This window comes from Anser brachyrhynchus (assembly GCF_964034855.1).
Source record: "Anser brachyrhynchus genome assembly, chromosome: 14".
NCBI classification, from domain to species: domain Eukaryota; kingdom Metazoa; phylum Chordata; class Aves; order Anseriformes; family Anatidae; genus Anser; species Anser brachyrhynchus.
In genome coordinates, this window is record NC_137709.1 from 20115868 (window position 1) to 20137600 (window position 21733).

General features: G+C 44.5%; 1 protein-coding gene and 1 long non-coding RNA gene across 21 annotated transcripts in view; one reads left to right on the forward strand and one right to left on the reverse strand.

Moving 5' to 3' along the window:
- HTR4 (5-hydroxytryptamine receptor 4) overlaps positions 1 to 21733 on the reverse strand; it is a 64077-nt gene that overhangs the window by 10972 nt on the left and 31372 nt on the right. The window contains exon 4 of one of the 2 annotated variants that reach the window (XM_080554816.1): positions 19848 to 19981. The exons of the other annotated variant lie outside the window; for it this stretch is intronic. Coding sequence (XP_080410942.1) covers positions 19945 to 19981 — 37 coding nt within the window. The 3' untranslated portion in view covers positions 19848 to 19944. Of the gene's footprint in view, positions 1 to 19847; positions 19982 to 21733 lie in introns of those variants that run through there. 2 annotated transcript variants of the gene reach the window in all.
- LOC308177471 lies at positions 14929 to 20380 on the forward strand. 19 transcript variants are annotated; one of them, XR_013939137.1, is made up of 8 exons: positions 14929 to 16118; positions 16202 to 16457; positions 16578 to 16736; positions 16826 to 16908; positions 17002 to 17089; positions 17939 to 18033; positions 18586 to 19916; positions 20214 to 20380. It is a non-coding gene; the product is annotated as an uncharacterized lncRNA (long non-coding RNA). The 19 variants fall into 19 exon arrangements; XR_013939138.1 differs by having other exon boundaries at positions 17005 to 17089; XR_013939139.1 differs by having other exon boundaries at positions 14930 to 16118; positions 16578 to 16619.

Consider the following 21733-nt stretch of genomic DNA (forward strand, 5'->3'; position numbering starts at 1 on the left):
GGCAGCATGTGCTGGCCCTGACCACCACCGAACAGGTTTATTCTCCATTGCCTTCGGTGGAGATTGCTCTGAGCGTTCATCTGATGTTTGTCACTGTTGACCAGTTATTGATCGTAACGTGGATGTTGCTAAGATATACCTGAGTTTTAATAACTTTTCAAGTATGAAGAGCAAACAATGACTATGTTAAACCTAATGAAGAGAGAAATGCAGGATGCGATCCCTTGAGTGACTGTGTCTGTGCGGAGGTACATCAGTTGGTCTGTGCATTTCCTAGCGCTTGTCTTATGCAACCAAACCTTTAGCAGAGCAAGCAGCTGACTGGGTTAAATCATTTGCCAGAAAACAGGGTCACGTGGAGGAAGTTAACGCTTTGGGAGAGGATCACCAGATCTCCTCCTTGAGCACCTGCTGATGGCTTGGTTGCCTTTTGGACATGAGCCAACAGGGCTCATCTAGACCTTCAATAAATCAAATAACCACATAACGAAACCATACTGTCACTGCTGTCAAAGTTGTTCTCTGCTGTCAATCTTACCCAAGAAACAGTGAAACCAAGAAAAAAAGAACTTAGAAGCTGAGAACGAAGTTTCTGTTTCCCAGGGAGATGATAAACTTGTTGCTGTTACCCCTGTGCTCCTGTGGCCTCATTGCATTTTCCCTTTCATGCATCAGCAGGTGCCTGTGCCTTCCCGAGCTGTCAAATGTGGCAGCTTTCAAACCACAAAGCTCACTTTAAAAATAATCTGCCTCATTATACCATTAGCAGTTTTGATCCCGTTAGAACAATAGCTGCCGTGTTTCTCCGGCACATCCTGAATGCATCTCACACTCCCCTCGCTGGAAGGACGAGCAGTTCCTATCCCACCTCCTCCCGGGTGGGAGGGTGAGAACTGCAAGCCCCCCACATGGAAAACTACATGGGGGGGGGGGAAGTGTGGGGCAGCTGAGCCTCACTGCTCCCCTCTGCCCAGACCTGGAGAGCTGCCAGGGTCCCCCCAGCTCTCCCCACACAGATTCAGGTGCTAAGCATCACTGCAGTGCTGAAACAGGGAGACGACGTGAGGCCCTTCCTTGCCCCTCTCACCTTGGTGGCTGAGACTGACGATGGCAAAACGTCAGCTTATGGTGCAATAGTTTAAAAATAAAGCTGTTTTCCTTTTTGTTTAGAGCTGCTGGGACAAACTCTGGAGAAGCAGCTTTGGATCTCACGTTAGAGTGAGCCACAGGATGACGGAGGCATCGCCAGGAAGAACCCCAGGCACCTGGGCTGGAAGGGGCCTCTTCCTCACCCTAACAGGTCCAAATGAGACATTAGTGACAGGACAGAGATTATTGGCCACCTCAGACCACCCCTCTGCTGATACAGGACTGTACCACCAGTCATTAGTTTATCCAGACTAACTTTGTCCATCCAAAGGGTGTTTCTGCAGTGGTTCTCTGCAAAGACTACTCCATGTGCCAATAGACCTCATCATTGGCTTTGCTGATAGTCACTTTAATTGTTTGTCCTCTCCGCCAGCTTAGAGCTTTCCCTTTTCTCAGCCTCCTTATGTTTCTGTCCTTCAGACACTTGACCTGAATGATATTTATCTGTTTCCCTATTTTCCACTGCAGGACATTCGGCTCAACCTTAACAAAGGGCCTTGGACTTTGGACATCACGGACAGAAGTGTGTCAACAGCTGGTGATCAAAAGCATGGGATCCACACAGCAACCAAGAACACCAAGTCAGTCCAGAGATTTTGACTTCTTTCATCACAGATCTGTAACTCCTTTATGTTATCATAGTTGATATATCCACAAAAGAAACAGAAGATTGGGCACTGAAAGACAGAAACTAAGCTAACTTACAAATCAACAAAGGAGCTTTCCTGTTCAGTCATCTAAGCCCATTTTCTACTTATAAACACCAGGGGAAAAAAGTAAGATGAGAGAGACCATTCAATGCCAAGCTGCAGAAGGTGGGCACTTTCCCCCTTTTCTCACATTAAGTCTGTATTACCGTTTCTCTCTCATTAATGTTAACTTTGGCACTGCATTACATGTTCTAATTATCTGCAGATTTTGGCCTACAGTTCATTTTTGCACCATAATTAATACGACATTCATAAGACGCCTAAATCTGATAAATAGGAGAGTACTTGGAAGTGCTCACTTATGTCAGAAATATACAGCATCACATTAGGAGTGATTTACAACTGCCTGAAGATGGGATACCTCATGGTAGGCTTCTGCTTTTTAAGTAAGGTGTTTCAATTACTCAAGTACAAGCAGGATCAGTTAAGAAAATTCAAATGGATGATAATGAATTTGGTTTATTTTTTATATAAATGGCGTTCTCACAACTAGCATAATTAGATTTTTCATCAGCTGGAGAAAAACACAAGCCATTTGTCCAAGATGTGGAATGAGTGAGCGGCAAAAGCAGTTGCAGTTATTTCCTTGTGCAATGGGGAACTTCGCAATTTGCAAGTGTACCACAGACCAGTAGTCATGAGCCCCAGCACTAACTTAGGGCTGGATTTGTTCCCCGTCTTTAAGCACCTGAGGCCTTTTTTATGGCTGATGGAGAGAGACAACCACTTTTTGGGCAAAAGAGTCAGTTGTTCGTCAGGCTCTAACATGTGCCACAGTGTTAGAATTGCAGCTATCTGGGAAACGGGTGGTTTTTCCACAGTGAAAGTATCCAGTGACAAGTGACAATAGCAGTTTGCTGAAATCTTCTGACAAAAAATTCTTAATCATTTCACGTGTCTGTTTTCTGTGTGCAAAAGCACACTTTTTAGTATCAAAACTTTTTTGTGTCAAAACAAGAGATTTTAGAAAGAATTGCATGTTTTATAACAAAAGTCTAGCATATGCACCTAGTTAATGTTAGTAGCGTAAGTTCCTTTCTGAACAGCAAACTGTCACAAACTCCCTCACAGCATCTGGGGCTCACGCATGTTCCCTCCTACTCCACTGCCTGCCAGTAAGCTTTCTGGTCACCAGGGGACATAGCATCCTTGTCTGTGTTCTGCAGAGCTGCTTCATACATGTGCCTGTGCAACGTCTGGGTTGTGTGTCCTGGTAATCTCTGGGTATCCTGAAAAACGTGTTAGGGAGCTGACCATATCTTAAGGCACCTGATGGTAAGATCTGAAATTCATATTTTCTGGCGATGGAAAAATAACACAAAAATTAAATAACAAAACACAGTATTAAGATAATAATTAATGATAAAGATCCTTACTGGTGTCCTTAACATCTCAACTGTTATTTACATTATTTTATGTTAAGTAGTAGCAAGTCTCACTAGCTTAAAGTCAAGTTTCTTTGGCCAAAGTAGCTCCTGCCTTTTCTCTGCCACCTATCCTACTGCTGGCGAATGACAGGTCAGATAGCAAGAGCTCTCATTGTCCTCCTTGGTCACTTCAGTCTAAGAGTCGTGTCCTTCCCTGTGGCCTGCCATTTTTTACCATGAACATTTTTTACCATATTGTGTTGAATGGGAAATTGCCATTCTTCTTCTTCCTCCTTAAGATTTTGTTGCTGTTGTTGTTGAATGGGAAGTTGCCACTTTTTTGGTTATTATTTCTATGATATGCATTAACTAGCACATTCCTGTCTTTAGGCTGCTTCTCTTTCATAGCCTTCTGGACATGAATTCGTAATATTTCACACGTCATATCACAAAAAAAAACAACAAACATTAACATGGCAAAATTTTAAGCTGTGCTCATAACTAGTTTATTTTGTAAGTATGTTATTAGGATTAAATGTCATACCACAGATGGTGACATTTGAAGTGGGTGCTTAATTTGAGTAAAATCTCCATATTCTCCTCCACGCAGTCTTGGTTTGATAAATGAACACCGTTTTTCCTCAGTGCAGTAAGGGCAGCAGAGACCTGTGCTGCCCATCCCTACCCTCCCTCCTATACACGCCCTACTCCCTAGCATTAATTCGCTGCATTGCTTTCACAGAAAGGTGCTCCTCATTTTTAGCTTGATTAAAACTGATCCCTCAACAAGCCAATAAGTACATGTTGCTTGGTGGCTGTGTTTTTGTTCCCCTGTTGTTCTTCAGCAATATGATGCTTCGTTTGCTCATCCTCTTTCCCTGCCAAGAGCTATTTCACAGTTAGGTTAGATTGTCTTCAGGAGTGTGCTGAGGAGGACAGGAGGTGCCTTTGATGGCTGCTTCGTTTCAGTATGATTCAGAGGTTACTAAGTCCCCATTTTCTGTTAGCTATATCCCCAACCATCCTGTGATGATAGTCTGTTATCTGGCTTCAGCCTTTCCAATCTCAACAGGACTGTTCCTGGACATCTGCTAGTGAGGATGTCATACCAGCGATGCCAGCCACTGCTCTCCTCCAAGCTCAGGGGCTCTCTGAACTTCTGTATGCAAGAAGGACCTAAGGAAAAAATTTAATCTGAGCATCACAGCAAGCAGAAATCATCTTTCCTGAAGATGTCCTAAAGGAAAGATGTCAAGCTCAGTATGAACATTTGAATACATCATGTTCGAGAACTCTTCTCCAAGTGTCAGGAGAGGTTAAAGTCTAAGGAGGAAAGAGCATAGCTGCAAATAATTTCTAATGCTTTGGGGAGTGTGGGGGGAATCCAAGAAACTGGGGAGCATGCTCAGAGAGAGGTTTTTTCTCTTGTGGGTTTCATAAAAAACTCCAGGCAAACCCTTCTGAGGGGAACACAAATTCCTTGTAGATAGGAGCATGACAATTAAGAGCTGTATTGATCTGTGTATTGATTTTGGTCATAGGAGGAGGTAACGAGTGCAATCAAAATACCTGGTGACCAGCTGGGAGAAACGCATACAATAATTATTGGTAAAGTTATATTCCTTCCCCTCCTGTCATGATTAAGTTTTCAGTTTTATTACAGAAATACAAGATGGAGAAATTAATCTTCAGGTGAAACTAGTCATTTATTCTGTTTGACATAAAGTGAAATGCTGGCAGAAAATAATCCAGAAATATTTTATGAATATTGAGCCTTTGAATTGACTCAGCCAAGTCCTTTAAGTGTATGTGAAGTTCTGGAGTTTGCTGGAATCGGTCCGTGGCATATATGTTTTCATTGGCATGCTGGTCACATAGCTGTAATTGCAATTACAACAGTATGTGGTACCTAAAGCTGAATGTTAACTCTCAAGACAGATAATAAATATATTTGCCATTTGTGTTGTGGAAATATACATTGCATGCTTTAAATATCATACAGATTTAGAGTAAAGAGACCGATTTACTTCAGATAGCACAGATAAGCCAAAAGTCACCAAATCTTGTATCTGGCAAACTCTACTCTGCAAGACCAGCTTTTTCAAAGCCTCATCACTTCTCAGCACAGGTACAAACATTCTCTGCAGCAGAAGTGGTTTATCAAAAAACACACAAAAACCCAGTCACAGATATGCAAGTACAGCTGCCAGGAAAGAAGAGAGGACATCCCACCAAGCCTCAGATGCAAAATCTCCTTTTGGTCTACAAATGGCATGTCTATCTACACGAGAATTGCTAACAGCGTTCTTAAGAAATTTCTTTATAGTCTACCCAGCAGAAGAAATACAGTTTCTTATTTAAACAAAGAATGTTTAAAACGTAAAACCAAAAACAGACGTTATGTGAGCAAAACCCGATGTGCGCTTTTCCTCAGTTTATGCACTTTTAAGTCCTTTAGCCTGAGCCAGGGAGATTGTGTTGGTCAGGCTTGCTTTACTGGGCAGTTTCTTGACCATGTCCTTGAAGATTTTTTCTCTGAAGACATCCGCTCATGTCGGCTGTGCTCTGCCCCTCTGCCTAACTAAAGGGGCTCCCGAGGCTGCTGCTGCCTGGGGCCTTCCCCAACTGAAGGAGGGTGCTTAAACAGAAAATGCTGCTCCAGCAGTCAAACACAGCTATGAGTTCAGATAAGGACTGAAAATACCTTTTTTTGTGAGCTCAGATTGTGCCTTCTTGTGCTGTTGGCCATCATGGTGAAAGTACCTGAATGTGCTGCCTTGGAGGTTGGTGCCTTCAGGCAGAACTGTTTTTCCTGAATGGGGCTAACCAAAATGCTTTCTTTCCCCCTCCCATAATGAGCCTCTTGGTGGAGGCCCCCATTCCCCAGTCCTGATGTCCAGAGGACCACGATCACATGCTGGGCCATAATTCAGGCACATCCCTGACCCCATGTGCCGCAGCTTTTCTGAGCCCTGGAGCAAGCAGGTGGAGTAGCACTCAGTGTGTGTCTCTGCATTTTGTGCTCCTGTGTGCTTATTCCGCATATACCTGCTGTTAACACTGGGCTACTTTGTGATGTCTTTTAGTCCTTCTACAGATGTATTTCTCCATGGCTCAGAAAGCCAGCACTCCCTTCCCATACATCGCTTTATATACTGCCTTCAAATTTAAAGTGCAAAAGCAAACTAATAAGTTCAGACTTCTAAAGATTGTGATAGTCCCTTCCTTGGCTGCTTCTGGGCCTCTGTATTTTCTGCTTCAGAGGAGGTGACATATTCTATAAATCCCTGCCTTAGCCTCTGCCTTAGTAAATAAATGTTGCTCAGATTTATGTTTGTTCCCATTCTTGAGGAAAAGCGAAGCAATGATACATGTATCAAATGGAACAGAAAATTGCATTTTAGCCAGCAGGCTTCAAATGCAACTGACTTAAGTTTTGGTTCAACTGCAGCAGTCTCCTGTCCATCCTCTTAAGAAGTAAACCTGATTTTGTACCTACAGTTCTTTGCATTACATTGAGGCTAATTTAAGGTATACTTTGCCTAATAACTTATTAAAGGATCACACACCTGCATTATTAGCTAGATCTACACATGTATAAAATACAAGGTTTTGCCCCCTTTTTACGTAAACTCATCTCTGTTTCTATAAAAATGTGAAAGTGTAGTAGCCCTTATAATAGAAATAATAAGAGATGTGCCCTACTTTGCAGACATTTGTTCTTTATTATTTTATCAATGCTCACCTTAAATTGTTAGGTTGCACTTCTGTTGCTTTTTAGAGTGGTCTGACAGTACTAATTATTTTTAAAGTGAAATGATTTATTCTAGAGCAAAGGCCTCTGATTTTGCCAGAGCATGTGGCTTTCTCACGTTGCGCCTCTAAGACCTTTGCTTGTGCTTGTAATCTCTTGTTGTATATAAATGAACAAACCCAAATATTTACTTTTGGATCTCTGAATTGTGGTACTGTTTCCTATCCAAAACTGAGCTATCTTAAAGCTAATAGCTGAACCTAGTATTAGCTGGGGAGGACATTGCCACATCCTTGGCTAACGAGCACGTTTGAGAAGTGTGATTTCAACCACAGATAGCAACAAAATTAAAAGTTCCCAAACATCCCTGTGATATCGAGATGATCAGCACTGAGCTCTTGCTTAAATGTTCCTGTTTTGAAGATGGACTCGACCTGGAGAGCGCTGGGGTTGTGCTCCCACAGCTCCCACTGCGAGGTGACAGGGAGACACGAGGCTACAAAGGACTGGAGTGTGAGCGGAAGGGAAGGCTTAGGTTAGACACGAAAACAAGATTAACACAAGAGAAAATAAAAACTATTACTCCATGGAGCAAGAAGATAAAGGAACATGCATTGTTTTGGAGGCACAAACAAAACAGAGAGCAGAGAGTCATGCGTGCTAATGTTGACCTGGAAACCTGCCCTTCTCTATGTCTGAGTGTTCTCCAAGCGAGAGCAAATGCATCCAATTAACCCAATTAAACTGGTGTGAGGGGAGGACCCTGGGCCCTTGGAGGTGCTGACAGCCAGCACGGTGAGAGCAGGGCACACTCAGCACAGAGGCCTGTGAGCCTCTTCCCAAGAGTCCCGTTGACTCTTAAGCTCACGGGGAGGTAAGATGACTTTAAAACTGCACCGAGCAAACGGCAGCAAAGTAAGGTTGAAACGACTAAAAGGGCCTCGGGAGCTTATTGCTGCCTCTCCCTTAGAAGTTATCGATGTGTAAAGACACAATAATGTGAAGAATTTGGGATGCGGAAGACACTGACTCAAGAGAGGGGCAGTAATGTGACCTTCTCACCCAAGTAACAGTCAGATATATGCTCAACAACATTTTCTTCCGTATTTTCTGCTGAAGGACATTACCTATAACCTGGCTCCTTGTCCATTCTCAAAAAGTAACAGTGTCTGGATTTGTCCTTGTCAGTAGCTCAGAAACAGCCCCACAGCTGACATTTTCATACTTCTCTTCTTGAACCCGCTTCCGTCCCTCATCTGTCCGCTTTCCCCAGCTCCCTCAGCACCTCTCCAAAGCAGCCAGGCGCGACTTCCCCTCGGAACAGCCGGGAGCTACCCGCCTTGTCGGGGCAGGCGTTCGAAGCAGCTGGATCATCACAAAGCTCCCAGCTTTGTGCACAATCATACCAATCACATCAGGGAAACTCGGAATTTCTGGTGGCTCCAAATGGCCTCCAGTCGCCTCATGTACACCCAGAGAGCAATTCAGTTACCAGCACTGAAGCAATTCCAGCTGCCTGTGTTGTAGCAAAGTGTTTTTCTCACTGAGCTTTCCAACTTGGGAGTGATTGAAAACCACTAAGCGAGATCTCACAGTGACTAACAACAGTCTGAAAGCTACGACACTTGGTAATATATTGCTGCTTAACTCCTGTGGGAATTTCAGACTGTGTGGCTGCGAACAAGCCATGGAGACACAAAACCAGAATACTGATACGGAGACAGCAGCCAGATGATTCAGGAGGACGCATGGCTTAGGGAAAAAGCTGTTCTTAAAAAATGAGACTGTCAGGGCTGAGAAATAAAATATTTACAGAGACTATCTAGTCAGATAATGTATTATATAGGCATTAGGATTGCAATACTACAAGCTGAGAAAAAAAAAATATGGGGACACCCAAGAAATAGCTGCAGATTTCTGCCTGGGACATGGGCATGCCCTGAGCACATGTGCTGCTAAAGGTGCTGCAAAAGGTGTGCCACAGATCAAATGGGGATTTCTGGATAGGGATTCCCCAGCTCCTGGGAAAAAATAAAAATAAAAAAATCTCAAGCTTCCTTTTGATTTATTTAGTTTGGCTGAGAACAGCTAAACATCTTGCTTTCTTTTTATGGGAGTGATTCCATGGGATTTCTCTCCTGAAGTGAGAACTGATGACACCAATCACTTGAACTCTCTTCATTCTGAATAGGCCAAGAAACATTAATTTCTTCCAGCCCTTTCATACAGCTGGCATGCCTGGGGTGTAATAATTCTGTCACATGGATAAACTGTGCTGCTATCAGAGGAAAAGATCAGAGAAATTAAGAACAGGCTAATCTAGCTGCTGTCTCAGGGAGGGCTTGTAAAGGAAATTTTGTATGTGTTTTGGCAGCACTTTATCTGCGCTTCAAGTCTCCAGCTGCCAAAGTCTTAACTTCTAGCTGGTTTATAGGTATGTATGTGTTTGGCCAAAAAATGGGTGTGTTCTGGGGCTAAACATAAGCTCCTCATTAAACAAACTTGGTTGGTGAGGCTGCTGTAGCAGTGCTACTGAACAGCGTGTTCCCGGTATGTGCCTTCATGACCTGAGCGTGTCACAGCTGCTTTGCCTAGCCAGTTTTGAACTGCTCAGTTTCATCTTCTCCAGCTGTAAATCATGTTGCTTAATTAATCCTCATTAAGTGTTGCGGGCATCTCTCAAGCACAGTAATCTCTTTATTTAATTAGAGTAGCATACCATATAATGTTCTCTGTTTGATGGGATGTTTTGCACAATAGTTTAATCCAGCAACTGAAAGAATTAATTAGGTCTTAGAATATGTCTCTAAGCGGGTGGCCAAGTAAACTGTGTGTTTATCACAAATGCCTGGACTCATCAGTCATCTCATCATAACCTATTGCTGGTATACACACAGAATCAGAAACACACTGCCTGGTTCTGTGGCTCTAAGATCTCTGTAGGTTCTTCTGAAGTAGAATTCAGGTTAATATTAAACAGAGATAATCTGGCTTTCATCAGCCAAAAGGTTTGGCCAGCGCCCAGATGGGTTTACAGATTTGCTCTTGTTCCATAAACATTTCCTGCGAGCTGCTTCCACCTGCACCCCCGTCCCCATGGGGTTATGTCCTAATCACCTCCCAGCACGGACCGACTGCCAGGAAACCTGGTACACAGTGAGCCCTCGTGTGAGCACACAGCCTCCACAGTGCCAGACCCCGGGCTTTGGGATGGGCTCACTGCAAACAGGACATTTCCTTCCCACCTCCTGCTTGGCAAGGCCGTGCTGGTGCCTTCTCTTAGCAAAGCCCAAAGCCGATTGCTTCTCCCTCTTCCTTGCCGAATCAGCAAAAAATGAGCACTGTGGGGTTTTCGTTTGTGCCTCCTTATTGTTGTGCCTCTGTCCCTTTGCTGCACTGGCTGTTATTGCTGCAGCCATACAAATGGAAAAGAGCCCAGTGGGAACTGCACTGGCCACCAGGGCGGGCGTACGGCTCCTGATGGCTGATTAAGATGAGCGCTTTCTCTCCACTCGTACAGACATACCACACACACAGGCAAACACGTTTTAAGGGAAAAGCACAACACTTCCTAAAGAAAAACACGCAAAGCCTGACTGATTTGCTATCAAAATTTCCATGAACTTTCTGCTGCTCCTCAAACCGAGCAGGGAGGTTTAGATGCAACAGCGATCTCTCCATGTGCAGGACACTTGGGTTTTGCTGGTTGGGAGCCAGGTGGGAACATGATGATCCTTGGAGACTCAAAAACAGGCGCTGAGGAGGGAATTACTCTAAAGCAGCACGCGGCTTTCATTCATACTTCAGGAACCGACTTCATCCAAATGGGGAGAAAATCCAGCTGGCCCCAAGCCCTCACAAGCATAAATGCTGGTTTTCCAGTACATATGGCAGTACCATTCAAAGAGCTATGACAATGATACTGTTTATAGCTCTGAAAATGGCGCTGCCATCTGCACCACGGTGTGGCAGCTGCGATCCCAGGAAGCGGCTCAGCAGCAGGATCAGTCCCGGGCCCCGCTCTTCTATGTGCTCAGGTGTCCTGCTAAGGCACAGCGCAACCCCTGGGGCAGAAGTTGGGATAAATGAGAGCCGAGGTGCAATTCGGGTTGAGAAATCCCTGACATCTTAAAGAAAATCACCCTGGATGTTCCTGTGGTGGCTGTCTGGAGGGAAGAACAAGGAGGAGCTGTTTGTAAGAGGCCTTTCTCTCTCCTGATTCCGCCCAAGAATTGGCACATTTTCTTCCCTTCAGTTTTGATTAAAGTCAGGATGCAGCAGTGGAAACGTACCATGCTGCCTTCATGGATTAGCGTGGTTAGGGAACGCACGAGCGTGGTCCTGTGGCGCTCACAGGGCACGATGCACATGCTGCACCTACTGAGCAAATTACCAGACAGGCACTTTCCAATTAAGCCCAGCGTGCTGCTCGCAGTGAAGTGCTGATAATTATTTTTGCCCTTTCCAGCTGGAAGACAGCTCTTGGCTGGATATTTCCAATTGCTCCTTGAAAGCAGTCTTAAAAATTGAAAGATCTGAGCTTTGGAAAATCGTACGGGCCCTCATTTGTGCTGCTGAGACATCTTTCCAAAGCTGTTGTGAGCCTGCAACCATAACTGCCACCACAGATTATCGTCATTGCACTAATGCATCGTTAAAGTACGAAAAAAGACAAAAAAGAGCCGTTCCTTCTCCTTGGCAGTGGCATCCTACCTGCAGTCTCTGAGGGGGGTTAGGGGAAAAAGGTTGGGATACAAGTTGAAAATACTTTTTTTTGAAGGGTTTGGATCAAATGTGTTCCTACAACAGGCACAGACGGCTTTCTTCTCGGTGCATTTAAGCCTCAGAAAAGCCCAGCAGGATTGCAGATTACTTTCCTGCAGTCTCACTGAATGCCTCGTCAATAAGTGTGACAAAACCAAGCGGGGCATATAAACAAGGATGAAAAGGGAAGCAGAAGACCAACAAGCAGGTTTATCAACCCGGCTCTGTCTCTAGCCTGCATTAAATTGACCCAGAGCTGATATAACCTGCGGGTGTGATGGCGGCTTGGCCCAAAGACAGCTGACGTGCCATGGCCAGGAGAAGGCATGGAGAGGAGCCCCTGACGGGGACGTCTGCCACAAACCCTTTTTACCTTTGGCTTAACATGTCAGGGTGGCACCACTAACTCCGATTTCCAGAGCAAGGTTAATGCAAAGGCTATAATAGCATTCAGGGAGTCCATTTGTCTTGCAGAAACATAAAAAACTTTATTTTCTATTCACAGTATATCATAACAGGGGAGGGTCAGGCTGGGTGTTAGGGAAAGGTTCTGCACCCAGAAGGTGGTCGGGCATTGGGACAGGCTCCCCAGGGCAGTGGTCATGGCATCGAGCCTGCTGGAGTTCAAGTGTTTGGACAACGCTCTCAGACATATGGTCTGATTTTTGGATGGTCCTGTGTGGAGCCAGGAGTTGGATTCGATGATCCTTGTGGGTCCCTTCCAACTCAGGATATTCTATGATTCTATGATCCTATGATAAAGGGCTGTAAGGACAACGCTATCTCAGAGAAAACATCTGTATAGTTTGAGCATGGATTGCGTAAATGACAATTTGATTTTAAAGACTTGGCAATACTGTTAATTTACTGGGCACATGAAGGGAATATATATAAGCAGGGTCCTGTATTTTATGAAATTATCGTTCAGAAGCACACTACATCCTCCTTTTTTGACTACAAGGTTTTCTGAGGCCATGGCTCTCCTTTCGTCAATATTTCAGGAAATGTATGCTGTCAAAACTTCACGAAGAATTGTTTAAGGGACTAGGGCGTAAAACTACGTTTCTGTTGCTCTGGCTCTGGAGGCAATCAAAACACTGCAGTGCTGGTTCATTCTGCCAGGATGCTCTAGCTCTCTGCCCCCGGAGCACAGTCAGCCCTGAAGGCAGGCTGGGAGAGTTTCAGTAGAAAAAGCCATTTTGCTGAGGCTGAACTGGTTTTAGAAGAGCCATGTCCCATATCAAACTTCTCTGTTCCTCTCCCTGAGAATGCCATATTATCAGGATGCCTCATTCCAGCCTTTTCAAAACAAAAAGCAAAGTTATGAATCTTGTTTTAAAGTGATTTTCCATTTCCATATAAATGATAACAGAATACATTTCAAATCAAAATGGAACATTTCAAAATGACAGAAAAAACAACAAAACAGAACGTTTTGCACGTGCCCGATCCCTATGAAGATCAGACAGACAGCACATCACTTAATTCTGCAACGGAACCATGACATAATCCTTAGACATGATGCTATCTGTTCTTCACTGCCTGTGAATTTTCTGCTTGACAAACCTCTAATTATTTTTCACCAGTGATACAGAGGCAAAGTCACCCACCTCCTTAACAAAAGAAATGAAGCAACCCACATTAAAAGGGGAGGCGGCCCCAAACCAAAGCACCATTAACAATCTCCATCCTCACAGCCTGCCAGGGTTCCTCAGTTCACCACAACTCCATGTTTTGGAACAGCTAAATTCACTTCCAAATGAATCAATTGGTTCAGAGACTGCTTTGGCAGCCTGCATGTTTTTCTTTGCAGACCCTAATCAAAGTAGAGGGGACTTCAGGGGCTGCGATGAGTAAGGGCTGGCTTTAGCAGTGTCAGAGTGTGCAATACAGCTCTGTGCATCCCACAGCAGGGGCAGCAGAAGTCCACGCTGTGAAGAAGCCTGCCAAGCCGTGGGGTCAGGTCCTTGGTTGCTGCTAGTCGGGTAGAGCAGTGCACGAGGCAGTGGGCTGTGCTGGTTTACACACGTCTGCTGGGTTGTGCCAGCGGCATTCTGCTGGTTTTGTCCTGGCTCCTTCTTCCTTTCCAAAGCTGAGCATCTTTCTCTATTGTCCTGTCCTCTAGGGAGGTATTTCTGACTTTGACCAGTGAAGTGTCAAAGCCCACCAGGCCAAGTCGGTAAGGTTTTGTAACTACTTAGCATAGATACCATTGATTTCCATAGAATGGAAAATCAGGATTTTCCTCTGTGACAAGTAGAACAAGGGAGAGTCAAAATTAACTGGGCTTCTAATTATTACTGAAGAGAAGGCAGGAAATCCAGGTGTACCACTTGCTGGATTTCCCAAAGCAATGCCAAGTAATTCCTCAGAGCAAGTTGTTACCTTGTGCCCTCTGTGGCTCTGAGGAGGAAGGAAGCTGATAGTTGAAATTTGCTTTGCAAACTGCCAGGCTGGAAATGAGGTAAAACACACCAAGTTTCGCGGCAGAGGAAGCCTAGCATAAGGGAACGTTTGCACGATGTGGCTAGAAGGAGCAAGTTTTGCAGTGGCAGGGTCTGCACCCAGTTCTGTTCTTGCACAGAGCACAGCAAAGCTGTTCCTTTTTGGTACCAATACGAGAAAGCAGACAACATGGTGACAGCTGTGCTGTCTTAGCACTGGCAGCAGGATAGCATGAATTAATAACCCAGCCTCCTGGTGTCACGAAGGAGCTCCAAAGGCCCCTACCCAACCCAGAAATTCCCTGTCCATCAGGGAATCACGAGCAGCAGGGTTAGCTTTTATGGCTTTCCTGGCTCCTCTGGCTCTCCTTTGACAGTGTTTCGCTGGGACCATGTGTCCATCACCGATATCTGTGTCTTGGCCATCCGTGCCCACTCTGCTGTCCTCAGAGAAGTTGATGCTGTAGGCATTCAACACAACTCAGAGGATGCCTCAGTCTGCTGAATATTTTTAATGAGGTCCTCTAGACCCCAGTCTGCTCCTCCTTAGCAGCTTCAGTCCAGTGGCCACAAACAACTTGTGCTTGAGTATGGCCAGATTTATGACTCAGTTCAGGCAAAGAAGCTGATCAATACTTTTCCCAGTTCTCATCTGCCTTTTCTAACTCTGAGGTTTCCCTTTATCTCCAGGAATGTCCTGCTCCTGTGGATAAAGAAGAACTGCAGGGAGATGGAGGATCTCTGGTTACACAGGCCGTTTTTCAAGCAATGTGATAAAAGCATAGGCATTAAATAAGACAGTAATTAAACATAAGGATCCCTCTGGCAAAAAAATATTTTCTTCTAAGGCTGTTTTTTCTGTTACTGCTTTTGCAACCTTAGATTGACACCTTTTCCTACAGATACACTGGCAACAGGAACCTATGGCAGTAGTGGGGAGGCATTATTTTCAAGTGTTAGTGGGTCACAGGGTTTGGCAGCCCCTCAGTTAGCTTGGATTGTTCCAGGCAGAGAAGACATTAATTATTTCACGGTAAAGCAGAGGGAGCAGCAGGAAAAAACAGAGACTGTAGATTACCTTTAGCATTTGCTTACTCTCTTCAGCTGAGCTTTCTGGAAGAACTGTGACCAAGATGGAGCATAATTAAGTGATGGACATGCTGAGTGATGTAGGGATGAGGGTATGTGGCCATATGATAGGAAATGACAGTGGGGATATTGCCAGAGGGAGGAAAGCAGACACAAAAATTTACACGAGTACATTTCACAAACACCCAACACAAGGAACTGAAGGACTGAAGGTCGCTTTACACACCAGTGCCTGAAATTCAGACCCCTGAACACTGCGACCAGCCCCCATCCTAGCATGAGCACCCAATACATTCCCTTGGGGCCCTAAATGCAAGAACCCAGAAGAGGTCTGAACCTGCTTCACACAAAAACTGCACGAGTTTCCTGAGCTAGGTTGGAGGGAGTCCCAGCTTCCCAGCCCTGTGCCACCGGCTCGCAGCAGAAAGGGGGCTAGAGGTCAGCCTTCAGGTCTCTCTCTCTTTTTTTTTTTTTTTTTTCTAGAAAGAGGTGAACTTGAGAGTTTCTTCCCCATCTTACAATGGCCCACCACCTCCAGACTAGAACTGCTTTGGGGTACAGATTTCTGTTCAGGTTTCCATTGTGTTTTTCCATTCTGCACAGATATTCTGCTTAGGAAAAGGAAGACAAGGTGAGAAAGCTATCCCTACAGAGCAGGGATAGGCAAGGCAGCAGGAACCCTAATGAGCCTCATTAGCACCACATGCTTTGCTGGAGGGAAGGAAATAAAAGAGCAGGAGGGGGAAAGCAGTGGTGCTGGGGCAGGTAGGTGGGGGCTAAAGGAGCTCTGGTGGTGCTTGGTTTCCAGGAGAGCAGTAATCACCAGGAGAGCAGTAATCAGGTAGTGGAAAGATGTTGTGAAAGATTGTTATAAGAGGGAGTAAAGGCTGTGCTAATCTTTTTTCTTACCGACTGTTATTTCAGCTTGTGAGACATTTGTGGGTTTGAGGGATTTATGGCTGAAAAGGTGGAGGTCTGTACCAGGACTCTTCCAAGTGCTTCCCTTGGGCTTTCCTCTCTTTAAATGAAAAGCTGCCCCCCTCTCTGCCTTGAGCTAACTGGAGCTGTGTGCCCACCTGCCTGGCCCCTGGAGCATTCCTGTGATGTCCCCCTGTGGTGGGAAGTCAGCTGAAGCATGTGTACAGTCTGAGGGAAGGGGACACCTAGCAGCTGCCAGAAGGTAAAACTGACTTAAGAAAGGTACTGGAATTATCTGAGTTTCTCATAATTCTGTGAGAACCTCTCATGGCTGCATCTAAGCTCTAGGAGCTACTAGAAGTCCTGTATGTTTTATGCATAGGTCCAGCCAAGGGTCACAGAGAGCTGTTTGGTTCTGAACAGGGTATGTGATGTATGTTCCTGTGGCCAGGAACCCACCCTCAATGTCCTGCTGGGGAAAAACACCTCCATCCAGCTGGGGGTTCTGCTTCTACCCCACAAATCTTAAGCTCTACATCAAGTGAGGCTTTAAAATGTGTTACAATAAGTATTGAGCACATAGAGCTGCAGTTATAAAAGAAGGGACTTACAGAGCATGTTCATGGCTAGGCAGGACCTGGTCTGCTGCAGAACTACAGGAGGAGCTTGGAGACAGCCAATTTTAGTGCGGAAAGGAGGAGACAGACAGTGAGGTAGTAAGGGGAAAAGGGAAAAACACAAAGATAGTTAATAGGAGAACACTCGCCAGCTAGCCTGATGTTTAACACCAAGAAATTATATTTCAGCAGTGTCAAAACTATGTTGGCAAACCTGTCCCTGAAAGGGAGACCTGTTTCTGTGGTAGTGGTGGTAGCTGGGCTAGAACGGCATCAGGCATCAGGTGGGTTCTTCATAAACCTTCTTGGGAATCCTTCAGCGCTTCCTCCCCTTCAAGAGTATCTTTTTGCTGTCTCATTGATAGGCTTTTAGGCAGGAGTGCTCTGCTGAGCTCGTTTTCTGAAAGCTCCCCAGTATTGCTCTGGGGAGGGGGTCTCGTAGCTACACACTGTCTTCTTCCTGCTCACTTCATGAACAGCACCGCCCATTTGCTCTGACAGCCTTTTGCAGAAGCCACTTCTATCTCCTAATCAAAAGTCTAAAGGGTAGTATTTGGGTCCCTTAATTTCTACCCATGGTAACGGACGTTTGCTGCTAAGAATTGAGATTTATGGAGGAAATGTGAGCTTGCAATGGATTCCTGGCTGGCGATCCTTGAGCCTGTTGACAGCTTTAGTATGTTGGAAATGTCGGTCTCTGTTTTAAGTACAGATGGGGGAGTAGTTGTTGAGCTGTTTCATTTTGTCAAACTACAGTGCAGGAATACGGCGGCTACTATTTAATTTTTAGTGAAGTTGTAACTACACCTGGCCATTAGCCAACAGCCAGTACTAACTTTAAAAATATACTGCTCTTGGCTGTGAGCGAGGTACTCCTGGTCTCCCACCAATCCTCTGAAGTAACAGAGAATTACCAGGGCCTCTTTGTGCATAGAGCAGCTGTAATTCCCATTCCTAGTCTTGCATTTTTCTCACTAGCTGACAAAAGCCTGATAAAGTGCAAATGGAGAACAGTTTCCTATATAAACAGCAGCAGCTCTGATGTGGAGAAGTTGAGAGCTCCTTAGGCTTTTACATAAAAGGGGATTTCCTTGGATTTGACTTTTTTTCTTCCCTATTGGCAAAGTGCCTGGAGATTTAGAGGCAGACCTTGGTCACTGATGCAGATTTCGATGCATATATTCGTCAAGGGAGCTCGCCTTTCTGCACTGATTTCTCAGGGTAAGAGGGGATGTGCCAGCCTAGGTGCCCAGCTGGGGTGCTGGGAGACCTGCCCCAGGTACCTGCAGGCTTGTGGCTACTTCGGGCCTCTGTAGAAGACACGTGTTTCTGACACCCAAACACTTGAATTTTGCTTGACCTGCCTGTTTTTCATTTCCTAGAAGCCACTGAGTTGGCTCAAGAGTGTAAGTAGCATCGGTGGCAGTGGAAATAAAATTAATAGCTGAAAATTTTTCTGCTTGGACACTAGAGCTTTGTAAGGCTAACTTTACCATAAGGAATACATCTCAGCCTGTGTATCATATGGTATCACAAAAACGGGCAACAACAGCGGAGAACTTGCATTGGTGAAGAAATCAAATTTCAAGCATCTAAAAATTCATTTGAATTAGACACCCTTCATTCTGTCACAAGAGTATAATTCTGTTTGTCCCTTAATATGTCTAACATTTCTGAGTGGTGTCCCAGAGACCAAGTGTCCAACCAGCCCACTGTTGCTTCCTGATATATGCTTTTTTGTTTGTTTCTTTGTTTCTTTTTTTTTTACTTAAGAGCATGTATGGATTTTGCAGACTGCTTAGGATCAGATTGCCTCTGAAGCACCCAGGTCTGTATTGGAAGCCAGTGGGAGAAGCACTGCTGTGACGCAAATCCTGTTTTTAGCCCGGGACTCTGAAATACTTGCTGGTGACTCTCTGAAATACTTGCTGGCAAGCTCTGTGCCTGCTGACTTCAAACAGGACACCCACACTGGGCAGGACAGCTCCAGAAGAGCACAGCAGCGTGTACAGCTCAACCGGTAATGAACCTGACAATTAGAAGCCAAGGAAAGCCGTCACAGATTTACAGCTAAGTCTTCAGTGCATGAGAACCCATGCATGGGGGAAAGAGAAGATTAGTTTAGCCTACATCTTTAAAGGATTTTTATGGTCTTGTTTTAAAATTGATTTAAACTGAAAGTTAAGAACAAATTCCTTCAAAGACAAAGAAATTGTGAGTAACTGAAATGCACCATTTCCTTAAGTTCTTAGATGTGTTAATGGGCTCCTCCCTTGCACCCCAAATTCTTTGTTCCCCCAGGATCACTCCGGGAGTGGGGTTGTGCAGGATCAGAATGCTCCTGGGATGCTGCGGCACCACCAAGGGTCATGTTGTGGCCAGGGAGGTGGTGGTGCTCCTGCTGAATGAATGCTCCTGTTTTCTGTGCTGACAGCACCATGCCAGGGCTGGGTGCCATGTTTTCAGGGGTATGAAACTGAGCTCTTTGAAGATCTCTTGGTAACAGCTCTCGAAGTGCCATTTGTGTTCGCTTTCTTGCCTACGAAGTAGCTGCTTTGTGCGCTTGTCTCAATGTTGTATCAAAGTGTTGTAAAGTGCTTTCATTGCTAATAAATACTAACTACGATGCTATAAAAACTTGTCAAAAAAGCACCATAGGGTATGAATCTCGCTGAATAAATTAATGTGCCTTTAATACATGAATGTAAACTGTTACTGTTTCTGTGTGCTACCAGGCAGCTTACAGATTAATGGTAAAATTACTCATACATAACATTAACATAAGATACTTCCAGTTTCTTGTTTTGTTTTTTTTTTCTTTTCATCTTTGGTACAAATAATTGAGTCTGCCTGTTTGGCTGTGCTCCACTTCTGGTAGCAATGTTGCATCCTCTCATTCCTTCCAAAGTGACAAATCCATACAGCGTCTCTCTGCTTCTTCCTTCAAAACAGTGCATTCCTGTGGCTTGCACTTGAGCAGCTGTTGCGATGTCTTTCCAGAGGTGGCTTCATTTCCATGTTGGAAAAAGTGCTGCTGAGACTCAGACCCTTGGGAGAGCTCAAGGCTAAGGGAGTTTCTGTCCTTCGATGACACCTTGAGAGAGGTGAGGCTTACAGAGCACTAGGATGCTTCTATGAGGATGTCACTTTATACGGTGTGACATCACACCTAGGCAAAGCACAAAAATGGAGAAAAAAAATATGATGGGGTGTAAGAGGATGTGAACTACCTTCCCTCTACCCCCCTTCATACAAGTGGATGTGCATAAGATAAGCTAAATTAATTCTAACAACATTCACATATTGGCATGAGATAATTTGGACAGTGGTCCTAGTATGACACCTGTGGAAGAAGTAACCCATCTCTCTGACCAGATATTTACATGTTACCTCTTCCTCAGAATGATCTTACAGAAAAAGATGCGCTCCCCCACAGAGTGGCTGCTGCATCCTGCTGTGGATTTAGCAGGTACCACTGACACAGGGGACACCAGCAGAGACCTCTTAAGCTTCCAGAAGATGCCAGTTCTTTGAACCTAAACAAACCAGCCTGCCCTCAACCTTCTTTGGTGCTTTGGAGCCCTGCAGCAGTCTCCTGCCAGGCCCAGCTCTGGACTGCCACCGTTGTTTGGGGAAGCAGCAAGCTTTGCGTCTAGCCCAGTGTGCTGTAACACCTTCACACCTGGGTCAGTTGTGCTGCTGCTACACACTGCTGCCCCTGGGAAGTAAGAGTTAAGGTTCATATAAGACAGCAGAAATTACTAGAGAAGTTCCTCCTGGCTGCACAAAGCCCACAGCCGGTCTTGCCGTGTTGTGGCATCTCACAGCGCAGTTAATTACACTTGATGTGGAGTGTGCTAATGACATTTTCTGTGCTTCAGTGACTTCTTGAGAAGTACACAGGCTATGATTTTGAAATAGTATTCATAGGTTAAATTCAAATATGAATTCACAATTCAGGATAGTTGTTTTGTACTAACCACTTATGTATTAGATGCCAAGGACATGAACATCAAGAGCGAGAGGAACTCTTTGGTATTATTATTATTTGGTATTTTTGAATATTTTTTTTAGACAGAACTTAAACACATATTGCTGAAATTATTAGAACTCATGAAATAGTTCCCTAACAGAGGACAAGGAAACCGCTGTTTCTGGAAACTTGAAAATATTCTTGGGACTCTGATCTGTTTCACTCACATATTCCCCTAGCCATGAGGTACTGATCTTGTGTATGAAGGTACAACTACTCCTCTGGTTACAATTCCTGCAAAATACAAAGGCTGGTAGTGAAACTTGTCTTTCGGATTCTAGGATTTCAGAAGGCTTGATGTTAGTGCTAAGAAAATATATCCAGGTTTATCCCTGCAATGTGAGAACAAGGCTTCAGATATTGAAGGGTTTGTACATTGCAAAGCAGAGGACTGCATTTTCTCACCAGGAAGAGAAAGGGTGATGTGTGGTTTCATGAGGCAAGAAAATGTCAGTTAATCAGGATCAAATGAAGACTTAGGTTCAAAGACTTAGGTTCACCATTCACAGCATACTCACTAGAAAAATCCCATGCTGATAGGGTCATGGGCAACAAAGGCATCATAAGCCAGGTATAAAATGCATTCATAAAAATGCAATCATAAAGCACTACAAAGCAACAAGATCAAAGATGAGTTGGAAAACCACCTCTCAGATGTGGCTACCTGAATTTTAAAAACCTTATCTTCTGTAATGAATGGTAGTACTGCTGAGGTACCCTGCACTAGCCAAAGAACAGAGTGATGCAGAAATAAGGACTGGAAATCATCGGCTAATTCAGTAACATACTTACTGAGCTGTATGTAATAGTTGATGTGTTTGCAAGATGTTGTGTACTCCCAAAGGCATACCTTTAAAAAAATTTACTGTCTTTATTGATGACAAAAGC